The sequence below is a fragment of the Achroia grisella genome, unplaced genomic scaffold, assembly GCF_030625045.1.
Source record: "Achroia grisella isolate CSIRO2021 unplaced genomic scaffold, CSIRO_AGI_Agris_v1 utg515, whole genome shotgun sequence".
Lineage (NCBI taxonomy): Eukaryota > Metazoa > Arthropoda > Insecta > Lepidoptera > Pyralidae > Achroia > Achroia grisella.
In genome coordinates, this window is record NW_026712908.1 from 2,895,679 (window position 1) to 2,923,436 (window position 27,758).

Consider the following 27,758-nt stretch of genomic DNA (forward strand, 5'->3'; position numbering starts at 1 on the left):
AACGCAATTTTATGCAAAATTTTAAATAATCCAGGAACAGTATGGAACACTATTCTCGGCTTCTTCTTTCCTTTCTTGGCTTTAAGTGAACTTGTGTCCTTTTTTTAAAGTATTTTTTTTCTTTATAAATACCTTTATACACCGTAAAATTTTTCGTGACCCCGATGAACAATGTAAAAAATGTATTTTTTCTGTTTAACAGCTCAATATCAATCCCGATTGATTATGCGTGGTGTGTTGGTGCGATTAGCACATGTTTGGCCGGCCGGCCAGCTGACTTCAGTATCGAACGCGCCGCGACGCCACGCATACGCGTCGCCACTCCACACTACATGCAGCGATGCAACGAAAACCGTTTACCGTCGACAAGTTTGATTTCGTGAGGTCCGTGCGAGACGTTTACGAAGTGTTCCAATTTTGAAATAATTTGTTTTATTCTTAATTTATTTTGGGTATTTAACTTCAGTGCCAGTGTTTTACGGTAGGTTTAATTTTAAATTAATATTTTTCGTGCCATTAAATTTTATGGAAATTAATGCGATCTAGAAACACAGTGGTTATGATTTCGAATGTTTTAACATCCATATGAAATTTATATATTTTGTGCTAAATCTATAAATGATTATTTTAGTATTCGGAAATAGAATAAATAAGGTCTATATTTGCGCCAAGACATACTGCGAACGTTATTATCGATATGTGTATTATAAAAAACCGCGATATAAACCTAACCAAAATACACCACTGTCATAACATTTGAACCATCATTCATCATAACAAAAAATATAAATCCACCATTACTCTATTACCTACAACTGAGATTGCCTTTTCTTCTTTAGCTTGTCTAACTTATCCTGCAAAATTTGGAGGGGAAGAACAGATTCTTTCTTTCATGAATTTCTAATTCCAATCATCTCGATAATTACTACCTCTCTCTCCTTACCAACTTCAATTAAAGAAATAAAATAATTAAAATATTCAGTCCAATTTAGTTTGTATGTAGCACGTATTCACACATATTAAAGGACAGTAAAACACATAATAATAAAATTACTTAAATATTTTGTTTTTATATCTATTTATTTTTATCATTCAATTAATAGTTGCAGTCGATTAAAAACTCGATTCTTGATCCTTTCAAAACAGTCTGTAAATTTAATTTGTTTATAAAATACATACTAGCTGAGCCCGTGGTTTCACCCGCGTGAGATTTATAGCTATATTACTGTAAAGTTTCATCAAAATCTGTTTAGTAGTTTTCGCGTGAAAGAGTAACAAACATCTAACCATACTCACAAACTTTCGCGCTACTATTAATAAAATAAGATGTACATATCTTTTTATGGTATCTATACTCATAAGCGTACCCTTTATAAGTTAAATAAATATAATTTCTCGCCATCAGTTGGGTAAGAGGTAGGTGTGTGAAATGTCAAATTAAACCGGAAATGAACGTGATTACTAAAGCAGTAATGATAGTTTCCTTTCGCAAACCAAACAAATTATATCCACAGTTTTTTTACATATTTCTTACAATACATTTGTCATTAGTAACGCAATTATATACTACCAATAAATGTTATCGTTAGTATATCTATGTAAATTACAAATTTAAAATACATTTTATTTACAAACAATTAGGAGTATATAATACAAATTAATTAATTAAATGAACCTTACATGATCTGCTAATTAATTTTCTAACATTCTGCGTCGTAGGTACCTACATATATATCTATATAAATGCAGTAAAAGACGGGAGTGTATACTCGCTATTGCCATTGGTTAGATGGCTATAGTCGTGTTCTTACTGCTTTTATATATATACAAAGCAGAATATTAGAAAATTAATTCACTCATATAGCAGTATGTATTATAATTGTTCGTCGATTGTTATGCCACCCGGAAATGAAAGTAATTAAAAAAAACAGTTGTAATCACATTTACATCCTTACCTTATTACCTCAGAATCAGACTATTTATTTACCATATAAACAGATGTATATTTACCTCATCGTTTACATAATTTAACAATATTAGTAATTTCAATACTGACAAAAAGTCAGCTACTCGTAAATATGAATTAATTTAGGATTGTTGAGTATTCAATTAGATAGTAATAATGATTGCTGACATTATATTAGTACACACGAAGGCATAACTAATGCTAATACATAATAGCTTTGTATGTAGAATACTTGAAGCGATAACGACACGGGACAAGAAGATACTGCGAATCTCAGTCTCCTAATTTTTTTTTTCGGACTACCCTAATGCTGTTGGCCGCAGCTGGACTTTACAGCTTTACCGGACGTTAGGGGGCGAGTGCAGATGGCACTCCAAACCCGCGGAAGGACTTATGGAGTGGCTGAAGGCCAACTCCTGCCTGACGGATACGACTTTAGTCTGAGGGCACCACTAGGGGTTCGAACCTCGGCTCAGAACGTCGTAATTTCGATCCCCGTTTGAATTGGACGGGGGATCGATCGGAGGGACGCCCGGGGGCGCCGGTGTGGAGCGCGCGTAGGCACCCGGTTGAATGCGCGATATTGTGTGTTTGAGGTCGTCGTCTTCGCCGGCGAGGACGGTGTCGTGAGTGTGTGTAAAAGTGTGGTCGGGGTGGACCTGTCTAATGTCGTGATCACCCGTCTTATATCGCAATTACCTTTCTCGTGTCGTCATCAACTATCACATGTCGCGATTGCTTGTTTCATGTCGCGATCGACTATTTTATGTCGCAGTCAACTTGTCTCGTGTCCCGGTCGCCTGTCGCATGTCGCGGTCACCTGTCTTATGTCGCAATCTCCTTTCTCGTGTCGTCATCAACTGTCTCATGTCGCGATCGACTGTTTCATGTCGCAGTCGACTTGTCTCGTGTCCCGGTTGCGTCTCGTGTCGTCGTCGCCTGTCTAGTGTCGTGGTCACGTATTTTTAATTGTGTTTTCACGTTTACCATTACGGCAACGGTAGGCAATACTATCTGAGTTATTATTTCTTAATTATTATTAATTCATATTCAAGGAACTGGAACTTCTATACCGCTTGCATTAACCCATCGGATATCCTGAACCATAAACATTTAGTAACTATAAGGTTCAGTGGCAAAACTCATAGATTACATTTTATAGACGTTTTGTCGGTTTTTACGTATGATAAGAGATCGCACGGTAATTAAGTTTGTACTGACTCTGCATCCGCATGTTTCCATGATGTTTATACATACGAGTTCTAATATAATATATATTTGTTTAATGTTAAATTTGATATGGTCACGCATACTTAACTCGTATTTATTATGATACTCTTTTTGTGGACGACTTGTTAGAAACAGTTTAAAAGTCGACAAAAAAATGGAGTTGGAACCCGGAATTGTGGAGCGATGGTTGTACGCACTGGCGACTACTGTATGCGTAGTCAAGTCCAGTAGTAATCCACGCGTGTAAAATAAAAATTATAACCTGTTATAAGTTTTATTTCACTTGTAACTTGCCATTTTATCCAAACATAACTTACTTGTATCTAAAGATTTTTTTATGAATAACAACTTAAACTATAAACATTTAAAATGGAACCTATAAAATTCAAAACGGACAAAATATGGATATTCCTATATCCATATTCACATATAGTAAATAGGTAAAATTAATATATAAGTTAATTAAATTTATTGATATATAAGTTATATCAATAAATTTTAAACTTCTTTTAAAATAGGTATAACCGAAATATGTATCATATAACAATATTATGTATAATTATATATCAATAAGAATAGATAAAAGATTAATGTTAAATTGGGACATTTTAAAAAGAATTTAATTTGGCTTTGATGGTATCGTGGTAATTAAAAGAAACCATGCATTCAAGCAAAAGAGTTCAACGCGTTCTACGAGCAGTCAACGAGATTGTCTATTAAGTAATTTGTTTGAAAAACACAATTTTGAAGTTATTTATTGGTAGTTCTCACTATACATCTATTTAACTATGAATTATACTTTTAACTCTACTTAATCCATATATGCTGAACCAATTTAAATTAAAATATAACTGATTGAATATATTAATTTAGTTTGTAAAATAATGTTTACATTCTCATTATTCATTACAATAAATGTTATTTGTTATTTTTTGGTTGTAAATTGTACTAATTCGCTAATGACGGTGGTGGAAATAAAGGGGTACATCGCTTTATGTCCGTTGGTTGCAGGTTCTTTTCTTTGCACGGCATAAACATTTGTATTCAGGAGTCTGATTGTTTGTATTGGTCCGCGTATTTTAAAATGTATTTTATGTATATATTTACAAAAATTGTATCTATCTAAATATTTATATCAATTACCTAGTACTCAAAACACAAGCTCCGCTTAGCTTGATACCTATAAGGCGTTGTTTGAATTACCCGAGGATGTTATTATTATCAATGCGTATAATAAAAGACACATATTATTATTTAGTCGTAAATAAAGTATTATAATAGGAATTTAGTCAACAGACTTCTTACAGAGGAAATGCTAAGAGTTCAAAGGTTAGGTCTATGCCGGATAATGATCTGCGAAAGATCGTGGTTTCTACCTCATTATGTCGTCTAACAACGAGAATTTATTTGATATTGTTACTTACGTCATCCATTCTTAAATAATTCCTTCATTAAAATAGCAGTATCAATACTAATTCAGAAAACTAAAACCATATCCTAAATAAGTCAAACCAAATAATTCTAGATGATGAGAAAAAACATGTAGTATATTGAAATTTTGAATAATATGTCTTTTCGTAGTATGATGTAGACTAAGATCTCTGTCTCGACTCTGACTAAGAAAATCTATACTGAAATTCCATGGCAAGAAAAAAAATAGGACTCGCCAGAAACGGGAAAAAGCTTATACTAATAATAATGTTGGTATTAGAAATATTTCGTCTTCATACAGAAGAAGACACAAAGAGGCCCAATCGGAACCATTATGGTATTGCAACAACTGGCTCGAATTTCTTGTTGTATGCTGGAACACCAACCACGGCATTATACATGTTCCGCCTACACTACGCTACCAAGGAGCAGGGCATTATCGACTACATATGGACCAGGAGTAATCTGTCATTGAGGGTGACGCAGCTGGAGTCTAAACACAGCGAGTTTCAAGACATTTGTGGCCCGGGTCCCTAATAACAAGTTGCTCATCTTTATGATGGAGGATTATTGGCCTAAGAGGCTGTTGTAGTGCTACCGGTGCAGATTGCCATCTCCAGTGACTTATTTATATACTATACTAGACTATATTTATATTATTAGTCCACAAGGTATTTATAATATGGACCATTATTATCCTGAAATAAATAATACTCGACTAAATTGGATAATTTCTATACTTAACGCGGTCACACATAAAAAAATGTAATTGCTCCACGATGTGACTCAGATATGAATATGATGATTACACAAAATAACGGAACATTATTATCTTTTTTTGTGGTCACACATATCAAGTCTTTATTACAAATCAATTATGACTACAACGGGCCAATATTGTATCATGTCACAATTATATTATTATTATTAAATATCTATAATAACAATATAATGTTCTTAACCAAGGACAATTTACACAGCATCATCCAGTCCCAAAACAAGTATTGTTATGAATGGTTGGATTGAAAAGGATTGATAATTACGCAGGCTGTTGAACCCGCAATCAAGGGAAATACTGCTGTGTGCTAATCTACGAGAGCATCGAGGAAATCAATATTCGAATCTACAAGTGACTGAAAATGCATATTATGTAATAAATACAAAATCTAAATCGGTGCGAACTACATTTTTTACAAAAATTAGCTTAAATCTTTGTCAAACTGAACGTGGCAGATCCTTATTCACCTAATTTATACTTTTACACTTGATATAGCAAAGATACATATTGATATAACATGAATGGTACTCACCCAAGTTATGTCTCTAACTTAAGGCTGCATGGTCCCGACCTCTTTCTATATAATCGTGTTACTATGAAAATATTATACAGTAACAAATTACATAAACTAAATGAAATTTTATCTATAAAACATGACAACTAATATAATCTTTTACACTAGTTAAATTTTAGAATTATACGTAACAGAAAAACTCGTTTTCTCCAAAAATATTAAGAAAAAAAGTAATATTTTATTTAATTTTTAGGTATTTTAATTAATTTTTGTAATAACATCTTTTATATTTACTGTAATAATAGAGTGAGCCGAGTAAAACGAAACGTAAATATTTACGGCATTATAAATTTGATTTGAATCAAAAATTTATCGTGCTAGGGTGATGGGAGACACAAGATACCTGATCTCTGAATAGTGATAAATGAACACTGAAGAATACCTATATAGTAATTTTGTGTGAACACACTTCTCATACCAACATCATAAATTTTACCCACTCAAAATTGTAGCTGTGATATTCGTTACTCATGATACACGACATGACACGATCATGAAATGGTTGTTATAGCCAGGTTTAAATCACATTTGACACTTAATTTTAGAGTACCAATCAACATTCTGATAATAGACCATAAAATATAAATCAAAGCATTTGCAAACATTCCTATCGCTCTACGATATACTGTTCCGATTATTGCATTATATATCCTGTAATAATTTATTGCAGATCTAGAAATTTATCTAAATAGCAAAATAATAGTTTATATCTTATTAACAATATCTGAAATTTATCTACTACAAGTAAAAGAAGTTTAGAAAAAATGATTTAAGTGAAGCGATATAAATATTAAAATAAAAACCATACCGTCACGACAGTGGCAGGGAGCGAGCCTACCGATTTCTGGTTTGATAAAAGTATTTCCTTCACCGGAGTGTCAGTTCGAAAGTATTATACATCTTATTTATTTTTTTCTTTAATCTTTCGGAATAATTCTCGAAGCACGAGTGAGCTATATGTGGTTATAAAATGTATGCATTGTATATATATATATATATATATTTATATTTTAAATATAGATTAATTCTTTGCGATATGTCCACCCTCGTAATAGACGGTATTTAGTCTAATCCGTTTAGTCGTGAAAAACAATCAGACCGATAGACAAACAAACTTTCACATTTACCATTTTAGTGTAGATTATATACTAGATATAAAGAAGTTTATGTAGCCATGACCTTAGGAGAACCGACAAAAACGTTTATCATTGTATAATATCGGCATATATGATAAAACCACTTTTATTTGGGTTATAAAACTTAGACAATAGCTATAATTCCCCACAAGGTTTCCTAATAAGAAGACGCTAAACAGCTTCATGCGGTTACAATTGTTCGCGTATTTCTCACAGTTTGCCTATTGTATTGTACATTCATTATATAATATTGTTATACTTATTTAATCATAATGTTTATACAATTTATTATACTAGCGACCCGTCCCGGCTTCAGACGGATCTATTACAAATTTTTGTTGTTTTTTTTCTATGCTATAATACGCATATATTATACATATAAACCTCCATCTTGGATCACTCTATCTATTACTGAAAACTGCATTAAATAGTTAATGGCAGCGAATGGTGGACTGTAATGTTCTTAAAATCATTGATCCATATTTTTCTTATAATGAATATTAAAAAGATGACAAATAAAAATGGAATTAAATTCAAATTTAAAATTAAAAAGTATAACAACATAAATGAAATTTATCTTATGTATCGTTTGGGGTAGGTACAGATAAGATAATATTATGCGCAAATAAGTTCCGTTTTATAGGCTATATTTATGGCTCTCAATTTTTGACCATCGGAAGGTGAGGCAATATGCTTAAATACTAGACCACCGAGGACAACTGAGTCTATTTTTAAGAAGAGATTTAAAATATAATTTTTAATTATTATTATTGTAGGGGTTACTAAGTTTAGAGCAATAAAAATTGTTTAAATCCATTGTTTCCGCTCTGTTGCCTTTGTCGAACCGGACTTAAACGAAAATAAACCACGACTTTTCACAGTTTATTCAATAATGAATGCATTCTTATTATACACAATTGTACTTCTCATGGTGTTTTTACAATTATAAATAAACAGGTTGTATTTAACAAAAAATATCTTTTAATTGGACGTTATCAGTATTTAAATTTTGTTAATGGTATCATTCATTAAATCAATTTTATGGTAGATAATTAACATAAAATTATATAGGATATGAAACCATGGAATTCATTTCTGCAAGGAAACCCAGCAAGTTTAAGCTATTTAACCTTTGCCAGAAAGATATCCTTAAGCGAGAGTAATTAATTTAAGCGGGAATAATACGACATAATTATATGACTATTAAAGGTTCTCTTCAAGGTACCGTAAGATAAAGTAAGGAATAAAATATGAGAGATTATTGATATTTTGAAGCATTTTTAAAATGACAGAACTGAATTATTTTAAACTGCCTTAGATTTATCAAAGCTTCAACAGATTCAATTCACACAGCGCCATTTACACCCAAGTTAAGCTAGCTAAAGCTTGTGTTATGGGTTACTTGATAACTGATACATATACATAGATTTTTTTTTGTAAATATATACATAATATACATAGAAAACACCCAGACCGATACAAACAATTATACTCATGAATACAAATGTTTGTGCCGTGCGAGGAATCGAATACGCGACCATCAGTCCTAAAGCGGTGTGCTAGATCGGTGGACCACCGAGATCGTCGATGAAAGAACATATATATCTAAGGACAGCGCTATTAGCTTTTTTTTTAACTGCCTGACTAATGTGATAAAAAATAGAACAGAGGATGGGATTGTTAGTAATAGGAAGCAGTGGTGTCTGAAACAGTTAGGCAATATACCATGTCAGATTGATTTCCACAAGTGCCTTCCTAGAAACCATTTTAGGGCATTCCTGGTGAAATCTGACCTGCTACGGGCTAACTGCCTGGCTCATGCCTGCCTTCATTCATGCCCATGATGAAGCCAGGATGAACATGATGCCTTCATCCTCCACTCACATACACGTCCTCATCTACCAGCATTTATCGTCAGCGCACGCGAGTGTTTCATGTTCAACCATATTCATTAAGATAAAAGATACAATATTAATACTTATATTAAATTTTCGATATCATTAACAATATTAAACATTTTGCAAATGTCTCGATGATATTTCCGGCAAAACTAACACCATATAGCTTTCGGCCGTGAGCCAAAGTTCACTAAATCGACATTATCAATAGATTCCGTTATGCAATGAACGGAACCCAGATTTCAAGGGTCAAGGTTCAATAAGAACAAATTTTATCAGTTCGCTCGTTATATCTTTGTCTAATATCGATCATTTATATTAAACATTAAACACAAGCTGTGCCAGCGGTCCCCGCGGAAATTTATGACCTATATGTTATTCTGATGTATAAGCTATATTACTGTAAAGTTTCATCAAAATCCGTTCAATAGTTTTTCATGAAAGAGTAACAAACATCGGATGGATGTTTGTTACTCTTTCATGAAAAAATACTTACAAAATCTCGCGTTCATAATATTAATACGATTACCTTCATTGTTCAATGATAGCTGTAATAATAGTCTAGTATTGGTAATATTAGTATCCGATCAGGAAATAGTATAAATTAATAAAATTTCTATTGCGCATTTACCTTGTTTTTTTTGTATATACCATATTAGTCCTAAGAAGGAGATGAAGAGTTTGAAGTAGATTTTTTGTGAAATTATATAAATTTTGTAAACAACGCTACGCACCTTTTGATAGTAATACGTTTCCAAACCTTTGGACTTCTAAAATTCATTAAAAAGAATCTCTTAGTTTGTGTCGGGATAACTGTTTTTTAATGTAGAATATGGTAAAGATGACCTTCTTGGGTAAGAATAGCTCTCTTCAATTTATACCAAACATTTTGATAACAATCTATGTGGTGTTTGACGGCACGAATACTGATTGACGTCAGTATATTCCCACCGTGTTTTCCCCTGACTGTACATAAACTCATGCGTAACAAACAATTGTAACAGTTGCCTAAATTTCATTATGTTATATATAAATCTATTCAATAAACTTGGTATTGGAAACTATATTTTAAAGCACTTAAAAGAAGGTTTAATATGAGTTTGAGTACGCAAGTAGGTACTCTGATATGTATCAGAGTACCTACTTACACAGAAATATATATGTATATATCTCTGTGTTCCCCAAACAGCTTCATTGATTGCTATCACGCTAAAGCGTTAGATATGGTAATAGCAGTATTGAATGATGTGAATGTTCGAATGTTCTAGATTATTATATGGCGTATTAGGTATCACAGACTTATGAGTAAGTCTTTGCGTTTGGGTGTAAGTCTTTGCTTACAATCAGATCATCTGCTTCATTATCATTTCAATTGCATTAAAAAAACATCACAGGAAAGGTTAGGTTATTAGCTAGAGAGAACTCTAGCTAACCTTTTCCCTTTTCATTTGGTATTGGCTCTCCTAGTCACGATTTCTTTGGTCAAGTAATTCGTTAGTCGCCTTATAAGAAGACTTACAAACCCTTTACAATTATTATCCTGTCTGTAGAGGATGTGAAATTTAACCTTCACACGGTATTGTCGGTTTAGTAAGTTATGTTTTACTGTTTAACTGTTACGTAGAATTACGTGTACCACATATAGTACAGCAAATTAGTCCTAAAGGTCGCAGTATGGTTTTGTAACAATGTCAAAAGTTTTTACTACGCCCTTAACTTGAATTTGTCATGTTCATTAAAGTAGATATTACCACATAAGAAATAGTTCACGGTCCCACGTATGTTCCTAAGTAACTGAATGCGGATGGAGTTAATAAATAAGTTGATACAACAAAACTTGCAATGATTTTATAGTTATTTTGATTTGAAAAGTTTATAAGAATCCATTGAATATTAGTCAAAATATAATATAACAAATTTCATCCAATTAAAAGATTTTTTCATTATGAAATCGGAATAAATCACAAAAAGCACTATTATTGACATTATGACTATCATAAGAACTATTCTTGACCTTAAAACTATGATGTCGTATTGTAAATTAATAATATTTTATTATCTAACTGGAACGGCAAACCTACTAACATCCGGATGACGGAAATGGTAACCATCGTCTATATACATCGACCATAGACATTACGTGTGTTCATTGGGACCCCTCATGCGTTGCAATTTTTGAGGATTAAGGTGTCATGTTTCCATGCCCTCTATATCTACAGCCATATTCTCGCCCCTGATAGCCCTTAAAGCGCAATTATAATAATATTAATATTTCAGGACAATTCACACAGCGCCATTTAGTCCCAAGCTAAGCAGAGCTTGTGTTATGGGTACTAGACAACTGATATAAATACATGGATACATTTTTTTTTTGTAAATAAATACATATTATACATAGAAAACACCCAGACCGACACAAACAATCATACTCATGAATACAAATGATTGTACCGTGCGAGGAATCGAACCCACGACCATCGGATAGTAAAGTGGTGTGCTAAACCACTAGACCACCGAGGCTGTCAATTATATCGACTGATTACGATAAAATTTAACAATGACTTTGTACTATATACTGTGTACATGTCTACTCTATATGTTGATTGAAATAATAATTCCGAAACGGCTAATATCTATTTTTACCCATAAGTGATAATGGTTGTCCATTCCTAACATTTTATTTTCTGGACTATTGCTTTTTATTTTTTACAATGTGCCATTAAAAAATACACACAGCCCTAAATTTTCACCGTTCTGTCACCAGTCATTTTAATTTATATGGCAAAACAACGTTTGTGGTGTCAGCTATTTATTATATGCAAGTATTGCATTAATTCTTTTTATTTTTCAGACACATAGGCGCGATCTGACAGTCAAATGGCCAGTAAAATGAAACGATACAGTATTCATTTTAGGACGTTCTTATTGGTGAGTACAGTCTGCTAATGTAACTAAATGTATAATATTAGAACGTGCAACCATGCTTGTCCGTTACACGATCATTGTTTCTATATAATTCCGCAGAAAATAGCGGCTCCATTTATGGGAGGTTATGATTTGTGACGGAAACTACAGCTTGTAATTTTGGTTAAATTTGCAGTTAACATATGTATATATCAATCAGTATAAAATATATAATATATAAATAGATAATAAGTCACTATAAATTGTTTCCTTCTGCTGTTATCTGTATTATCTATCCATCTGTACAAATAAAAAAATGCTTACCTCCCTATTCGGAACAAATAATTCGTTCTACAAACTCATTTTAATTAAAGAAATAGTTTGACACATTCTTTTAAATTAGGAAAACAGTATGGAAGATTTGTTTCTCAAACTGCATATCATTATTTAAAGGATATTTTAATAAAATAATATTGATTCTGCGTTACATTTTTTCATGATTTTATTTAAATTAAAGATTGTGAATGTGTAGGATCCATAATAGTCGTTAATGATGTCCACAGCATGTGGAGTAATTTTATACATAAGTTTCCAATTCTAAAGAAAATATAACAATTTTGCGAATTAAATTCGATAACTAATATTGTTATAACAATACAAAAAGAACACAACACAATATATCAAATAATATGGTACTAGCAATTAATATAGACTTATGGCAATTTGGTAATATTAAAATTAATTTAAAATCTAAACAGTTTATCAAGTATTGCTACTTGGCTCAAAGAAAAAAGACACATAGGTCGAAGTTCACACTGCAGGGGTGCATGACGAATTACAGACAAATTGCTTGTAATACATTATTACAAACGCTCCGCCGTTTAATATACATTACCCGCATTAGCATTTAGGAAACTTGTTTATCTCCATTATGTACACGACCAAATATCTATTAAGCAAAGATTTAAATATTGTCATCGGGTCTAAGTAAACTGTGCATGTTGCTTAATAATTGCCATAGAACGCTTCATTGATGCGTCAAATAGATTCAAAATGAGGAATATTGTCTTTATGAAAACAAGCTGATGGTAAGTGGTTACCGTCGCCAATATATACGATCAGAACTATGGACATCATGGCGGGAGCTGGAATTTAACCGCACCATAAGACCTACCGCGTGTTTGGAATGTCATCTGCACTTGCCTCCCATAGTCCGGTGAAGCTGTAAGGATCAGCTGTCAAAAGGACACTGCCTTGTCCTATGACGTCTGTGATATCGTCACGTAGTAAATTCCAGAGGATGTCATGTCTTATCCTGTAATTTCACTGCCTTTAACCGAATTCTCCAACAGCTTTTAAATATCAAATAACATGACATAAAAATAATAGTTCTAAAAATATAAATTTCAAAGCAATAAAACTATGTCAAGAGTTTGCATCGGTCGGTCACCAACAGGCCATAAATTTCATGCTGGTGAAACAGTGTGCAGAGCTAGTCTTGATGTCTGTAATATAGCTTATACATCTGAATAACACGTAGCCTATAAATTTGACACGAGTGAATTCGCAGGCTTATCTGGTATGTCTCCCATAAGAAGCAGATTTGGGTCGCTAGTAACTCATAATATAACGGTTAACTGATTCGTTCTGTATTTCGGGGCTGTTGCGTCAGTCAGAAATACAAGCGCACTTGACACCACTATGACACTATTGACACACAGTGCTGCAAAAGAACACAGGTCAAAGTATACAGCAATTAGCAAGGTTTGTGCACTATGAAACATTCTTTAACGTGATTATGGATTCATTTGTGTTACTCATCATTTCTTGTTATTCAATGTAATGTCAAAATACAAATTTAGAAATGTTAGGAGACTGCGCAGACGCAGGAGCTTTGATTACATTATTAATCTTTTAAGGAGTTACAAATAAAGGTAGGTATATACATAGAAATAATTATAGATTGACATTACGTTATTATTTGACGCCCCATCAGACATGCCATACCTCATTTCGATGGGTGAAGTATAAGATAGTACAGTGTATGAAATTCACTGTATACTACTTTACACTTTGTACTTATACTCACTTTATTCTTTTTACACTTTTATTCTCATACTCACCGAAACATAACTGACAAAGCAAATTGCTTGGCGGCTGAAATAGGTGTTACTTTATTCTATTTCCTATTGATATCATAAAAATTAGAAATCAGTAGGAAATATAATTTCACGACATTCTCTTAATTTGAAAAAAAAGATTAAATCTTGATAGTTACAATTGATTCGTAGAATCGTTTAATAAATAATTGGGTTGATATTTAATGTTACAACAATTGTTTAAGAGAGCAACCCGCAAGTTTCTTGCTCGTTCTTCTTGTGAAGTGACCGCGTTCAGAATGAGCAGTAGATTAAAAAAGTATGACTGCTCAAAAGTGCTTAAACTTAAGTTTATTTGAATAAAGAATTTTCTATTGTATTTTTTGTCCTAATATATTTAAAGAGAATATGATTTAATTATACAAACGAACATAGACGAAAATGTCTGTGGAGTTCTGTAGAAAATGAAGTAAAATATACAGCTATATTAAGACTGCTGTCGCTGCTGGCTGTTGAGTTGAATCACTCAATAATATATTTGTTGATTGGAATGTTATAAACAATATTAGCCGATCAACTATAACAAACAGCGTCGCGTCGCTTCCAAAAACGTCGCGTGCGTACCCATTATGCAAGTGCCACCCACGAGGGAATTCATTCATAAACACACAATTTACGCATATCACGGTAACCATTTCGGCAAAATTATGAAACATCGAACTACAAAGTCTATTCAACCGAGCAATGTATGTGTAACAATCGCTAATTGTAGGTTTTATTTGTTTCATTGGTAACAGACATCCGCGCTTGAAATTTCCATCGCGATATATTTGGCGAGACTGCATTCTGTTATTAAGTATTTATAAGCGATCAGTTTAGTGTAAAGGTCAGTGAACCGTGTAGTTTCTCTAGACAACAGTAGCACCTATGTATGGACCCGAGAGAAGGTGCATCCGGCTCTAGCAATCTAAATGCGAGGGTCGCCATTTCGCGAATATTGTTTCGAAACATACAAGTAAACAAGTAATTTAGTATACTACTAGCGGTCGCACAGTGGTCGAAATTGGACCATAATTAATTTAACATTCAGTCTGTTCTCAATTTGACCACAGAGAGTAAATATGCGTATATGTATCAAATACACGGTATTTACTACCATGCAAATAAATACCGTGCTATGTGTTTTTATTGACTTAATATTTTTTATGCATAATTTAAAAAATATCCAAACTTTTGTACTATTGTCTCTAACAAAATTTCATTCTGCTCCGTCCTCGCAATTTTCGTAAAAAGAGGTACAATGTTTTTGTTTCACATATTAATATTTTGGTAACTCTACTGTAATAATTGGTAACGTTTCAAGCGTTATATAATAACATAAAAAAGCACATTCGTAAAAAGTATTTAATTCAATATTATGTACTGTAAATATTGTATATATATATAATGAAATCGTAAACATGTTATATTAAAAACTTGTGCAAAGTAATGTCAGAAACAACTTATTCAATTTGAATGATATTTTAGCATATTTATAAAATTGCATAGCTAAAAAGTTATAATCTATTATTATTGCCAACACCTCGCGTCTGAAGACTTCAATATTTTTTTTTAATAATATCAGTGTAGTCTGTTTATAGTGGTGTATATTTTACTGTGAGTTTCTTATATACTTAAATAATAATAAAATCTCTGGATAATTCTCATACTGACATTTAGCACCAAGCTAAACATAGCTCCTGTTATGGGTACTAATATACATAGAAAACACCCAGACCGATACAAACGTACATGTAATAAACATACACATACTCCTGAATACAAATATTTGTACCGTTTGAGGAATCGAACCCGCGAATATCGGAAGTACAGCAGTGTTCTCTACGGCTAGATCATCTAAGTCGTCGTATCAAAATTTATTTATTTCTCATATTAATAAGTGAAATTAATTATTAGCTTTTTGCTGATCATTAATTAATTTGACTATTAAAAATTATATTTCATCAATTTAAGTATATTTAATATCTTTAATACTTGTCAAACGTTTGACTTTTGAATAATTCGCACCACAGGGCCTTATACTTTGTTTCACACATATAAAATCTATAGATTAAATTACTATATTACAATAATACGATTCAAACAGCACACATACATTGTTTCATAAGTTCGCTTGTAAATCTTCACGTGTACCCTTGACACTGTTTCAGTCGTGACACGTCACGGAAATAGCAAGTGACTTGTCACCCAGACCTCTATACCAGCCATCAATCCTCTACATCGCCAGTTTAGAGAGATATAACGAATATTCGGCCTCGGTAGTCTAGCAGTTTAGCACGCCGCCTTACTTCCGATGGTCGCGGGTTTGATTTCAACACGGTTTAAACATTTGTATTCATGAGTATAATTCTTTATATCGGTGTGGTGTAAATATTTTATGTATTTATTTAGAAAAATGATGTATCATAGTATAACACAAGTGGTTTAGTTTGGTACTAGATGGCGCTGTGTGAACTGTCCTGAGATTTTATTATATTATTATCATTATTCTTATTCAGAAAAATTATTCAGAAGTACGAATATTCTGCGTATAATAATGTCTAAAGAGGAATATGTGTAAGTGAGTAATATTAAGACAATGCTAAAAAAGAATTATCTTATAATTAAATCTTGATTCTTGTAACATAATATAGTCTGACAGTAATAATATTATATTATCTGTGGTAATATATAAAGTCTTACGATAAGTCAACAAACGGATCGGTCTCTTTCATTGGCGATGGTTGCAATACGATGCAAACAATCACTATAGAAGCAGTAAATAAATAGTCCTATTAAAAGTAGTCTGTTTTCCAATGCTATACTATTTATCCAAAGCTATATTGCTGTAAAAATCGTCTAAAAGAGTTAAGTAGTTTTTGCGTGAAAGAGTAATAAACATCCATCCATCTATCCATTCATACTCACAAACTTTCGAGTTTATAATATTAGTAAGATTTCGCATTCTTGAATTTTGGCGGTAAATATTCTCATTCAACTTCCTTAAAACTTTAAAATAAATAGGTATTCTTTACATCTACTACTAGTAGCACATTTTTTTTAAATAATATTTATACAGTTTTAGTGGCATTGTACTGTATCTAAATAAAAATGATATTGTGATAAATATAAATATGATACATAGGTACTATTCTCACGCTATTGTTATAAACAAGTAGAATAAATTTGCAAGAATATTAGCTCTCTTTACGTAGTTATTTTACATGGACATCAAACTACTTTAGTAATGTTGTAAATATAAAAATTGAAGAAGATATTTTAATATTTATTACTCAGTTAAGCTTGAATGGCTGGATCCATTGGAATGAAATGTGATATATAATTAATTATATATTTGTGGTAGCTACCTATTTTGCTTGTCATATTCCATTTTATTTTATGGATGGAATGGTGTAGCCGCCTCTTGTAAAGGTTTACGCTGGCGGGCCATCAGTGGAAGATGATAATCTTATCACGATACTGCTTATCTGAGATCTGGGCAATTGGCCCATCGTGGCAATTCCACCAGGTATTTATAACTATGGTATCCAGGGAGAACCGCGTGGGCTAATGCTAGCAATGGAGTTAACAGACCACAGTACTAATAATCTTTTTGCTCTTTTCCCCTCTGTCCTATTAAATTATTTTTATGAATGATAATAGTATAATGCACCACCTACGCTAACGGTTTACGCAGAACAGCGGTGGAGGATGATAAAATGAGCATGAAGTCACGTCAGTTAGCCCATGTTAGCAAATGCCATTTTACCTTGATGGTTTCCAGGGGGAACCGCGTCGAGAACAATCTGCATGTCAGATTGTTCTTACATTGCTAGCCATGGGATAATATCACTCACAATCCCCTTCTCCCGTAATATGTTATATTCTATTATAGCCTTTAGTCCATCACAAATAGATGAGTGCACATTAATGTTTGATGTCAACACAACCTTCTTTTTTTGCTATAGTGGGGTAAAAAGTGCATAGCTACTATTGCAAGGTTAAATATACGAAAAATAAACTTTTCGACTTCAAGAATCTACAAACATTTCAATTACGTTTATTTCAACATACGTACACTTCAATATTCGATGCTCATTGACTCGTTTGTTGCACAAGTAGGCTCGTAAGAGTATGAAATGTTTCATACATTTTATAATATTTGTTTTATTGAACAAATATTTTTTTTTCAATTGTCATTTTTTGGCATTTTATTCTTTCATTCGAACCTTGAAATTTAAATACCAAACGCCGATAATAAACACAAATTTGAGATTTTGTTTGACAAAAATATTTAACTGTAAACCAAATTAGTATAAAATAATAATTTGTTTAGCAACATCAGGTTACAATAAGTTATATATGTATATTAAATTTAATCTTACTGCTCTCCACAATATTATTTATGAAATTATGTATCTATATTCTATATAATATTGTGGAGATTACAAGCAACCAATATAATAAATCAAACAGTATATATTTATTATAATAAGTAATTCATCCTCAATTCTAAAGGTTTGTTCTAATAACCACAGTTGATTTTAATGCAAAAGTAGAATTTGAAATCTTTACGTATTATAATATTACATGATATATTATAAAAAGTAGGAATTTAAACATAGATATTAGTTATATATTATAATTAGTTAATAAAATACATTATTTGTAATGTACAATATTCTGACAAAAATTCTCCAAATAATCTTTTTTTGTATAATAGGAATAACAAACAAACTGGCGATCCGTGTTGGAAATATTTGCTTATATTTGAACAGCATCATAAAATCTTCTTAGTATCTTCCTAATAAGTAGGTACTTATCATAAATGTGAAAGTTTCTCAAGATGTTGGATGTTTTTTTTACACATAAATGCATAAGCGATTGAATGGATTTGAATTAAATTTTACACTATTCAGATGAGCCACATCCTAGAAGCTATACTACACTTTACACAAGCAAGATAACTCTAGATGACATGTGCCTTTTTCGTGTACCTAATTAGGACGGCTAAAAAGCTAACGGCCTATCTGATATTAATCAATAATCACACTCTTCAGTCGAAGACGCTTACAAAGCAAGCTGCTTCGCAATTGCATAAATGAGACTGAGGTATAGTATCTCTAGAACATTGTTATACAGTAAAAATTATCAGACACCCATATGAATTAATAAAGAAATAAGTAATATATATAAAACACTTTTTTCTTAACTGGAATAGCTATTTCAACTCCTAAGCACCTCGAAATTACTTAGCAATTGTCATTGTATGTAACTATCATTGAGCTATTACATCTTAGTTCTCAATAGGAGCAACTTGTGAGAAGTACTACTCATGCTTCATATGATAACGTGATGTCTATGATATACTATTATCAACTTACATAAATTACCATTACTTAATAAAACGAAAAAGTAGCAAGCAGAAGATAGTGAGTAATAAGTTACTCTACCAATATCAGATTTATATTATTTTCTTCGTGAGATTATTTATAAGTGTTTCAATACATTGTAATACCTCGAAGTTCTAAATGTGTTATGAAACAAAATAAATTTAAATAATTTCACAAAACCAAAATATATTATCAGAATAACAATAAATCTGCTATATTAGATTAATTACTTTCGTCTGGGACCAATGCCTACTGCCGACTACATTTACGTAACTACGCGACAGCCGTCTGCAAATATGATTATATTTACTTAATCTTTTTTTTAGTTGTCGAAATTTCTAAAGAATTAATCGTATCGTTATCGAGGTATGCTTTGTAAGGCCAACAGCATTAGAGTAGTACAAAAAATAGATTACTTTTTTTCGTACTACCCTAATACTGTTGGCCGCAGCTGGCCTTTACAGCTTCACCGAACGATAGGGGGCGAGTGGCACTCCGAACCCGCTGAAGGCCTAATGGAGTAGCTGAAGACCAACATCCGCCTGACAATGGCACTCCTTGGAGTTCGAACCTCGACTCAGACAGTCATAATTTGAATTTGACGGGGGATCGATCCGGATGCCGGTGTGGAACGCCGGGCACACGCAGGCGCCCGGTTGAATACCCGGTATGGTATGATTGAGGTCGTCTTCTTCGCTGGGGAGGACGATGTCGTGTGGTTGTGTGAAATGGTGGTAAAGGAAGGATTGGAGTCGTAAATAATCGTCATTACCTATTTTCGATGCTAAGCAGATTACTATGCAAGTTAATTATATGAAGAGAATAAGGTAGTCAAATTACATACAAGATATGTAGGTATGGCATTTAATCCTCCGGAATGGCGACGCATGAGTGATGTTATCAGGTGAGCCATCAGTTTGTGTGCCATTTCAGTTAGGTACATAAAAAATGTCATAAAAAGAAATTATTTGAATTAATACCAACTGTTGTAAGTTGGATACTTACAACATCGCACATTAGAAATTAAAATATCATTTAGATTCTGTCTAAATAGCGTCCTCCGTGAGTTCAAAAACAAGTTAGTAATTTATGATCAATAGTAACGTAGATTTACTTGCCCCTATGCTATAAAAAGGAGTTTATTAAAAAGTTTAAAATAATGCAGATTCCATATTAATAATCCCAATGATTTATTTATTAGTATAAATAAATAATTGAGGAGAATATACTCTAAAAATGATTTTTAATTTGTATTACAATTAAATGTTTTTTATAAAAATTTATATTAATAAAAAACAGTTTTTCAACTAGACACATCTGCGGCATCTCGTTATTTTTTTTCTTTTTGATTTTGTATGCTTCTTCATACACCCTATGGCTATCATATTTGTAAAAAAGCAGACAAAGTCGCGAAAACAGCTGTTGAAAATATTCAGGATAACAAATAAGTTAGAATAGAACATTCGAATCAAACTCAAATCAAAAGGTCGTATCTACATATGCTAGCTAAACCACGAGTTGACTTTATGACAGTATTTAACCCAGAATGGATGACAAATGGAAAGTGTCGTAACAGCGGCGCCGGCTTACTATCATATGTAAATTGATATCAGTAAGTGTCTAATAATATATTTTATACCTTTAAATCTTCTCATAACCCATACAAGTATCTATTTTTTCTTCTGTGAACGTGGTTGAAGATGGACCTTAATAAATCTCAATATGAAGCTAGAGCAATAATCAACATTCATTCTTTTTGTTCGTAAGTAGGTGTTTTATATTGTAACAGAGAAGAAAGTAAACTAAAAAAAGCACCACAATTTTAGTTAATTACGAAATAGGAATTCATTTGAGTAAATAAAGTCCGTATTGACATTTCGACAAATCATATCCCGCCAAAATTTATTTATTCGTAAATAGAATTACAATTTTGTAAAATTCGACATTTGATAAAAAAAAATCTTAGCTGCCAGTATCTACTACATTTTTTAATAATAAATAATATCGTAAACTGTTTTTTGCATTAGAGAATTAAAACGTGCGATTTTTTTACGAATTATAATAAGTTATCTAAGTTCCGCTGTGTACAATGAAGAATTAAAATAATAACGACGATGACTATAGAATGGTTTCTATGAAATTGCTTAATATTCATAATACCGTCTTAACATAATTTCTGTCTAGACTGCATTCATATAATTGTATAACACGGATAAAACTATTATTATATTATGCAATAAAATATCATAAGGCTGTAATATATTAACAAAATAAGGTAACCTTAGCCATATATAAAAGGATATTATTTAATTTAGCACCTTCATAGAAGAATCAGAGTAATTTATCTCGAAAGATTAGAACCATTGCTAGGGGAATTACTATCGATTCATGTTAATTAAATAAATGTATTCTAAAATTAAACAACTTAACCTGTTAAAATAAATTATTGATTGTTATGTTGTAAATGGATTGTTAAGAATTTCCGCAACAAACTGTGTATAGATTTATTACAGTGACTCTATAAATATTATTAAGCAGTTAATTAATTAAAAAATATAGTATGATCTTACAGAACATAAATTCGACTAATTTTACTAATTCTAATATTTCTAATTACTAAAATTAATAATAAGTAAGAAATCATAATTACTTTTTTTTTTAATATGAGTCTTAATGAACCTCCTTCGAATTAATTGTATCAAAGTAGGTATGTAGAAAAATAGGCAGAAAAAAATAATGCAAATTTTGTGAATAATTTAAAACGGGTTCTTGTTGGTTGTTACTTTACATAACTTATTATGAATATACGTATTTTAAAGGTGATGGAATACCGATAATGAACAACATTATTTCGAGAGAAGACGCGGCGGTAGGCTCGCCCCCCGCCGTTCCATCTGGCATTAATGTTGTGAGAAATAATCCCTTATATTTATCGATTGATATATCTTTTCTAACATCTTTCGCTTCTGTTTATTTTTATCGCCATCTTTTTATTTTTTGAAAATGGTATCTTTCTCTTGTCTCTGCTAACGGTTTTAACGTCAACATTCTTTTACAATTCGGTATCATAAAACTTATATAAATTAGAGATATACTCACTGACCCACTAAAGGCTAGAAAATTAATTGTAATTTACTATATTATTAGATTGTAAGACGTACCCCGTGAAACCTGTTCTTATATCAAGTTATAGCTATATTCAATTATAAGTGATTAACACATTTTATTCAAATGAGACGCGTAATTAATTGTGAATTAATAATATTATGCCATATCATTCGACTTCAAAAAGAGGTTCTTAATTCGAATATTATTATGACTATATTGATAGATGGGGTGAGCAGACGCATTGTCATTGGTAAGCCGACAGCTCTCGGATGGATTTAGTTTATTGTTATTGTTTTGGACTATATTATTTGTATGTTGTTATTTTGGTCAATGGACAGTGATGAGTATTATATTTGCATTTTATACGGTTTTTCATTACCTAGCTATAACTACTTCTATATCTATATCTTCGCCGACGAGCATCACGTGGAATGAACTACCTGCCGAGGTTTTCCATAATGTAGTCCACATTATGGAATTTTCAAGAGGATTTCTTACGGGGTGGTAACGCATACGTGACACCCCTGGTGTTTCAGAAGCTTATAGGCTACGGTAACCGTTTACCATCAGATGGACCATGTTTGTTTGCCACCATCATAGTATAGTGAGAAAAAAGAGTGTTGCCTTGTAAGTCTTATGATTCTCACATTGCAGCAGGTGGTCCTTCTAAAGTATTACAGTTACAAATTTCTAACCATACTTCTTTTTACGAAAATTGCACGGACGATAGAGTATGTAATTTCGCACACTTCTAGTATATATAGAAGGAATGTAGAATGATAATATTTTATTAAAATTATGCATAAAAATATATTAATACAATAAAAAAACATTGCACACATTATCATGAATTTAACTCTGTGGTTAAATTGACAATAGATTAATATTGTTTGTGTTTAATATTATTTGTCTATAGTCTTATTGAATGTTACATTAATTATGATCGAATTTCGACCACTGGGCGACTACTATTATAATTGAATACTGCAAAAATAGACGGGCGCGTCAATATGATAATATGGTAATTCATAAAAGTGACAAATATTATCATAAATAGCAGCGTTACAGCCGGATTTCCTTGTGGTCATTGCTCTAACACGGCATTCCAATCAACAGACATACAATCAGTGAATTATAAATATTTGATTATAACGACACAATGGAATGATCTGTCATAATCGTGAACGGTGTCTTGATATGATGAATTAGTTAGCTTAAATTAATGGTCAATTGTGATTTAGAACTAAGCACTTAGAGTTCCGTATATAATAAAAATGTATTATTGATTTTATAATAATATTATATGTCTATTTATTATTATTATATCTAGAATTAAGTCGTAATTATATGTTTCATATTTTTTTAAGACTGTTTCTTCCATCCGACTTTATTAATTTAGAGTATATGAAATATAAAGTACTATTGAGCACTAAACCCCTAGGGCCCAGACAGAACAAAAATTAAAAAAACATTTTCTCAAATAGTCAGATTACTTTTATAAATGTAAGCATCCGGAATTAGTTTTATACTGATGCATTTTTTTTTCAATTTTTTTAGGCCTAGAGATCATGTCATACAGTTATGTATCACAAATTGAAACGTTGTGTAATAATACAAAGAGACATTGACCTCGTCTAATTATACCCGGATGAAACAAGTACCTACACTGCTTGTTGACATATCTACAGCGAATTTATTAATCAACATGTCAACATTATATTAGAATATAAAATAAATCAACTGGGTGGCATTGTTTGTGTAATGACAAGACAAAAAATAAAATCGTTAATGGAATTAATCAACATCACATAATATTTAAATCTCATAGTGTTTACGCATGACACGATTTGATTGGGCCGATATGTCGAATACTTTCAACATTTGAGGCTTACTAGTTCATTAGTTCGCGCAAGACTGCTATAGTGTTCATGCGTCCCTGGTACTATTGCGAACTTCCTTCCCACTTTTTTTTATGTAAATCGAAAGGCAAGCTAATGGCCCATCTGATAAGCGGTAACCGTTGCCTCTACACTTTTTTATATTACGATAGCGACAAACAAGCATACGGCCTATTTGATTGTAAATGGTTGCCGTAGCCTATGAAGGCCTGATACTCCAGGTGTGTGACATATTCATTGCTGAATACATGAAGGGAGATTACGACGTCGCCTTCCCTGGCATCACTCAGGCATTATTCCGGAGGACAAAATTGTCTTGCCTTCGTACTCTGTAATTTCACTGCCTTATTTCAACCTTCAACAGATACATATTTTACAAAGCAGGCGGATGAAATAGGTTTTAAAAAGGTCCGATATGCTATATAGTCTACGTCAATAAAACTATGAACATTAGTTTACGCTAGTTGACTATTACCCCGTGGAAGACTTCTACTGTATTCCTGCGACCTTAGTACTAATGCAAGCGAAGGACATAGTAGAGTTTTCAGTCGATACTCGATAGTAGCAGTTGCTTCACTTACTACTTACTACTTCCCTACTTAAAGAAAAGAGTGTGTGTGTGTTTATGTTCTATGAACTTAAAATAAAGTAATTAATCACTACTAGTACACGTGAGATGTAACTATAAGTAAGCATTAATTAAGAACGAATTAATTAATCATTGTTTTATATTTATATATGAAATTTAGCGATTATAGTTAACTTCAAATTGTCTTATATAAGCTTATTTATTATGTTCAATAATATTTTAGAAATTAGTAAATATCCAATTGATGCAATAATAATAGATGCTTTAATCAATTATTTTCAATACTTCCATATTATAGTTAAAACTGTTATTGGGGCATTTATCAACGTAGTAGAACTCAAAACAATGATTGTGAGAATTTTTGTCTATTTGAATGTGTGTTAATCTCAGAAACGCCTTAATCGATTTCAGTGTTATTTTCGCTGTTGTGCGTGTTATTTTCACGTGTGGTAAGCTTCATAAAACATTTTATATCGGATTAAATACAAAAAAGTTATAAACCATTGTTATTTCAAATTCCGCTCGAATAAAGTCATGGGTTAGTAATAAAAAAAATCTTCATTAAATTGCAAAAACATGTGTAAATAGCGTACTAATAATCCACTTAAAACATAAGCACGTGTGTAGGTAAACATGACGGCGGATTGTTTGAGAAATGTGAAAATATTTCAAACAATTTGTCCGTTCGAGTACATTGCAATGCCTAAAAAGGTGACGAAAGTTCACCAAAAATACTCACGTCGCGATGTATGTTGCGCAAATGGCGTATTCGAAACAAGGTTCATCTTTTACGATGTCGGGTAAACGTAAACGAAGAATGTCACACTTGTCCGTGGATTGTACAAACAATTAATGACCAAACGGCCTATTGTCATCTAATGAGATGCATTCGGATCGAGGTTGTATCACTGAGAGCGAAAGTAAGTGCATAAGGTTTCGAGTGCCAGGTAAATCGCTTTGTATTTAAATCGCATAGGAAAGAAATGTAATGATTTTCAGTTTTGTGGGTTTTTTTCAAACTATTCTGATACTGTTGTTGTCTGGCCGTGTGGCCTTTACAGTTTCATTGGATGAAAATGAGGAGGAGTGCAGAGGGCACTCCAAATCCGTGGAAGGACTTAAGGATACACCTTCAGTGTGAGGGCATCGCTTAAAACCTTGCCTCAGGCTTTGGTAATTTCATTTTTTTTCAATTTGATAAGGGATAGATCAGGGTGAAGGTTGCGTGGACATATATACATTATAGATTTTAACATTATTTGTACCTTGATGGTTAATAAATCAATTTAATCTGAACTAAAGTTATAAAAATACGTTATAAGCTAGTAACATATTGTATTCCACATGATTTTTTCTATAAAGATGATATTTTATTTTTAGGGTTTATTTAAAAAAAAACTTAGCCCAATTAAAAAAATCACCGATTATAAGTATGATACATTATTTAGCGAGTAACTAAATATATAGCACATAGAATGCTGTGCGGATTAGGCTAGTCTTGTATGTACTTATTAACTTATTCATTGGAAGAAAGATAACCAAGAAATCAATGAACTGAAGAAATAAAACTTTATTGTAGGCATATTTTTATTTAATATTTATTATTTTTATATCTTAATTTGATTTATAAATTGAGTTTAAAAAATGATAACGTTATTACCCAACTGCCCAACAAAAATAGGTTATGTGTTTGACTAATATTGTCATTCGAATGTATTATGGTGCCTCAAGATTAGGAAAACCGACCTCGAGTAACGAGAAGAGGTGGGGATTTTTTTTCGGACTACTATAATGCTGTTGGTCGCAGCTAGCCTTTAAATCTTCACCGCGGACGATAGGGGGCGAGTGCAAATGGTTGAAAGCTAACTTCCGTCTGACGTACACGATTTTAGTCTGAGGGCACCGGCATTTGAATCTCGGCTCAGGCCGTAGTAATTTCGATCGCCTTTTCATTAAGGAGGAATGGTAAGGATAAAGAGAATACTCTAGAGGAACTTCTCTCTAAGAATAGTCATAGGCATTGACCTATATATAGGTCAATGCCTATGACTATTCTTAGAGCCTTGTAACAAAACTTTGTCGTACCACTATCCTGTTTATTAAATAGTACACTCACTGCATTCGGCACTCGTGACTCGATATAACATCTATTGTATTTGAATTACAGTTAAATATGACTCACATAACATATAATGCAGTTAACATTGAGACAACAATACCTAATCTTAAATCAACAATTAGCAAGTAATTGTATGACTCTATACATTGGTTAAACATAATAATAATACATTGGTGGCAATAATGCTTACGGCCAACTGATGGTAAACGATTACCGTAGCCTATGGACATCTGAAACACCCGGGGTGTCACGTACCGACCCTTAAAAAACCTTTATATACATCGCTGTAGTCTTCGCGAGAAAAACTCGGCACTCTTTTTATTATAGTATAGACGTATTATTTTCTAAATAACAAAGAATATATACACATATAATCACAACCATGTTTTATATTGTGTAATTTACATATTCGTTTGATAAATGATGACTCTCACAAATCAATGAACCGACAACAAAAAACGTTATTGTGTGTTTTTTATTGTCTATAATAAATACAGTCGCTCCAATTAAATTAGAAGCAATAACCTTACATTTAAATACAAGTGTCGAGATGTGGATTGACAGACGAGGCCATGTTTTAATATATAGACTGTTTA

At 32.2% G+C, this 27,758-nt stretch overlaps 1 protein-coding gene across 2 annotated transcripts in view; it reads left to right on the forward strand.

Moving 5' to 3' along the window:
- The first annotated feature begins 308 nt into the window (after positions 1-308).
- The window catches only part of LOC131847019 (protein spaetzle 5), a 41,156-nt gene continuing 13,706 nt past the window's right edge, over positions 309-27,758 (forward strand). For both annotated transcript variants that reach the window (XM_059196457.1, XM_059196458.1), the window contains exons 1-2: positions 309-481; positions 11,865-11,941. In XM_059196457.1, the coding sequence (XP_059052440.1) occupies positions 11,891-11,941 (51 nt within the window). In that variant the 5' untranslated portion in view covers positions 309-481; positions 11,865-11,890. The remainder of the gene's footprint in view (positions 482-11,864; positions 11,942-27,758) is intronic.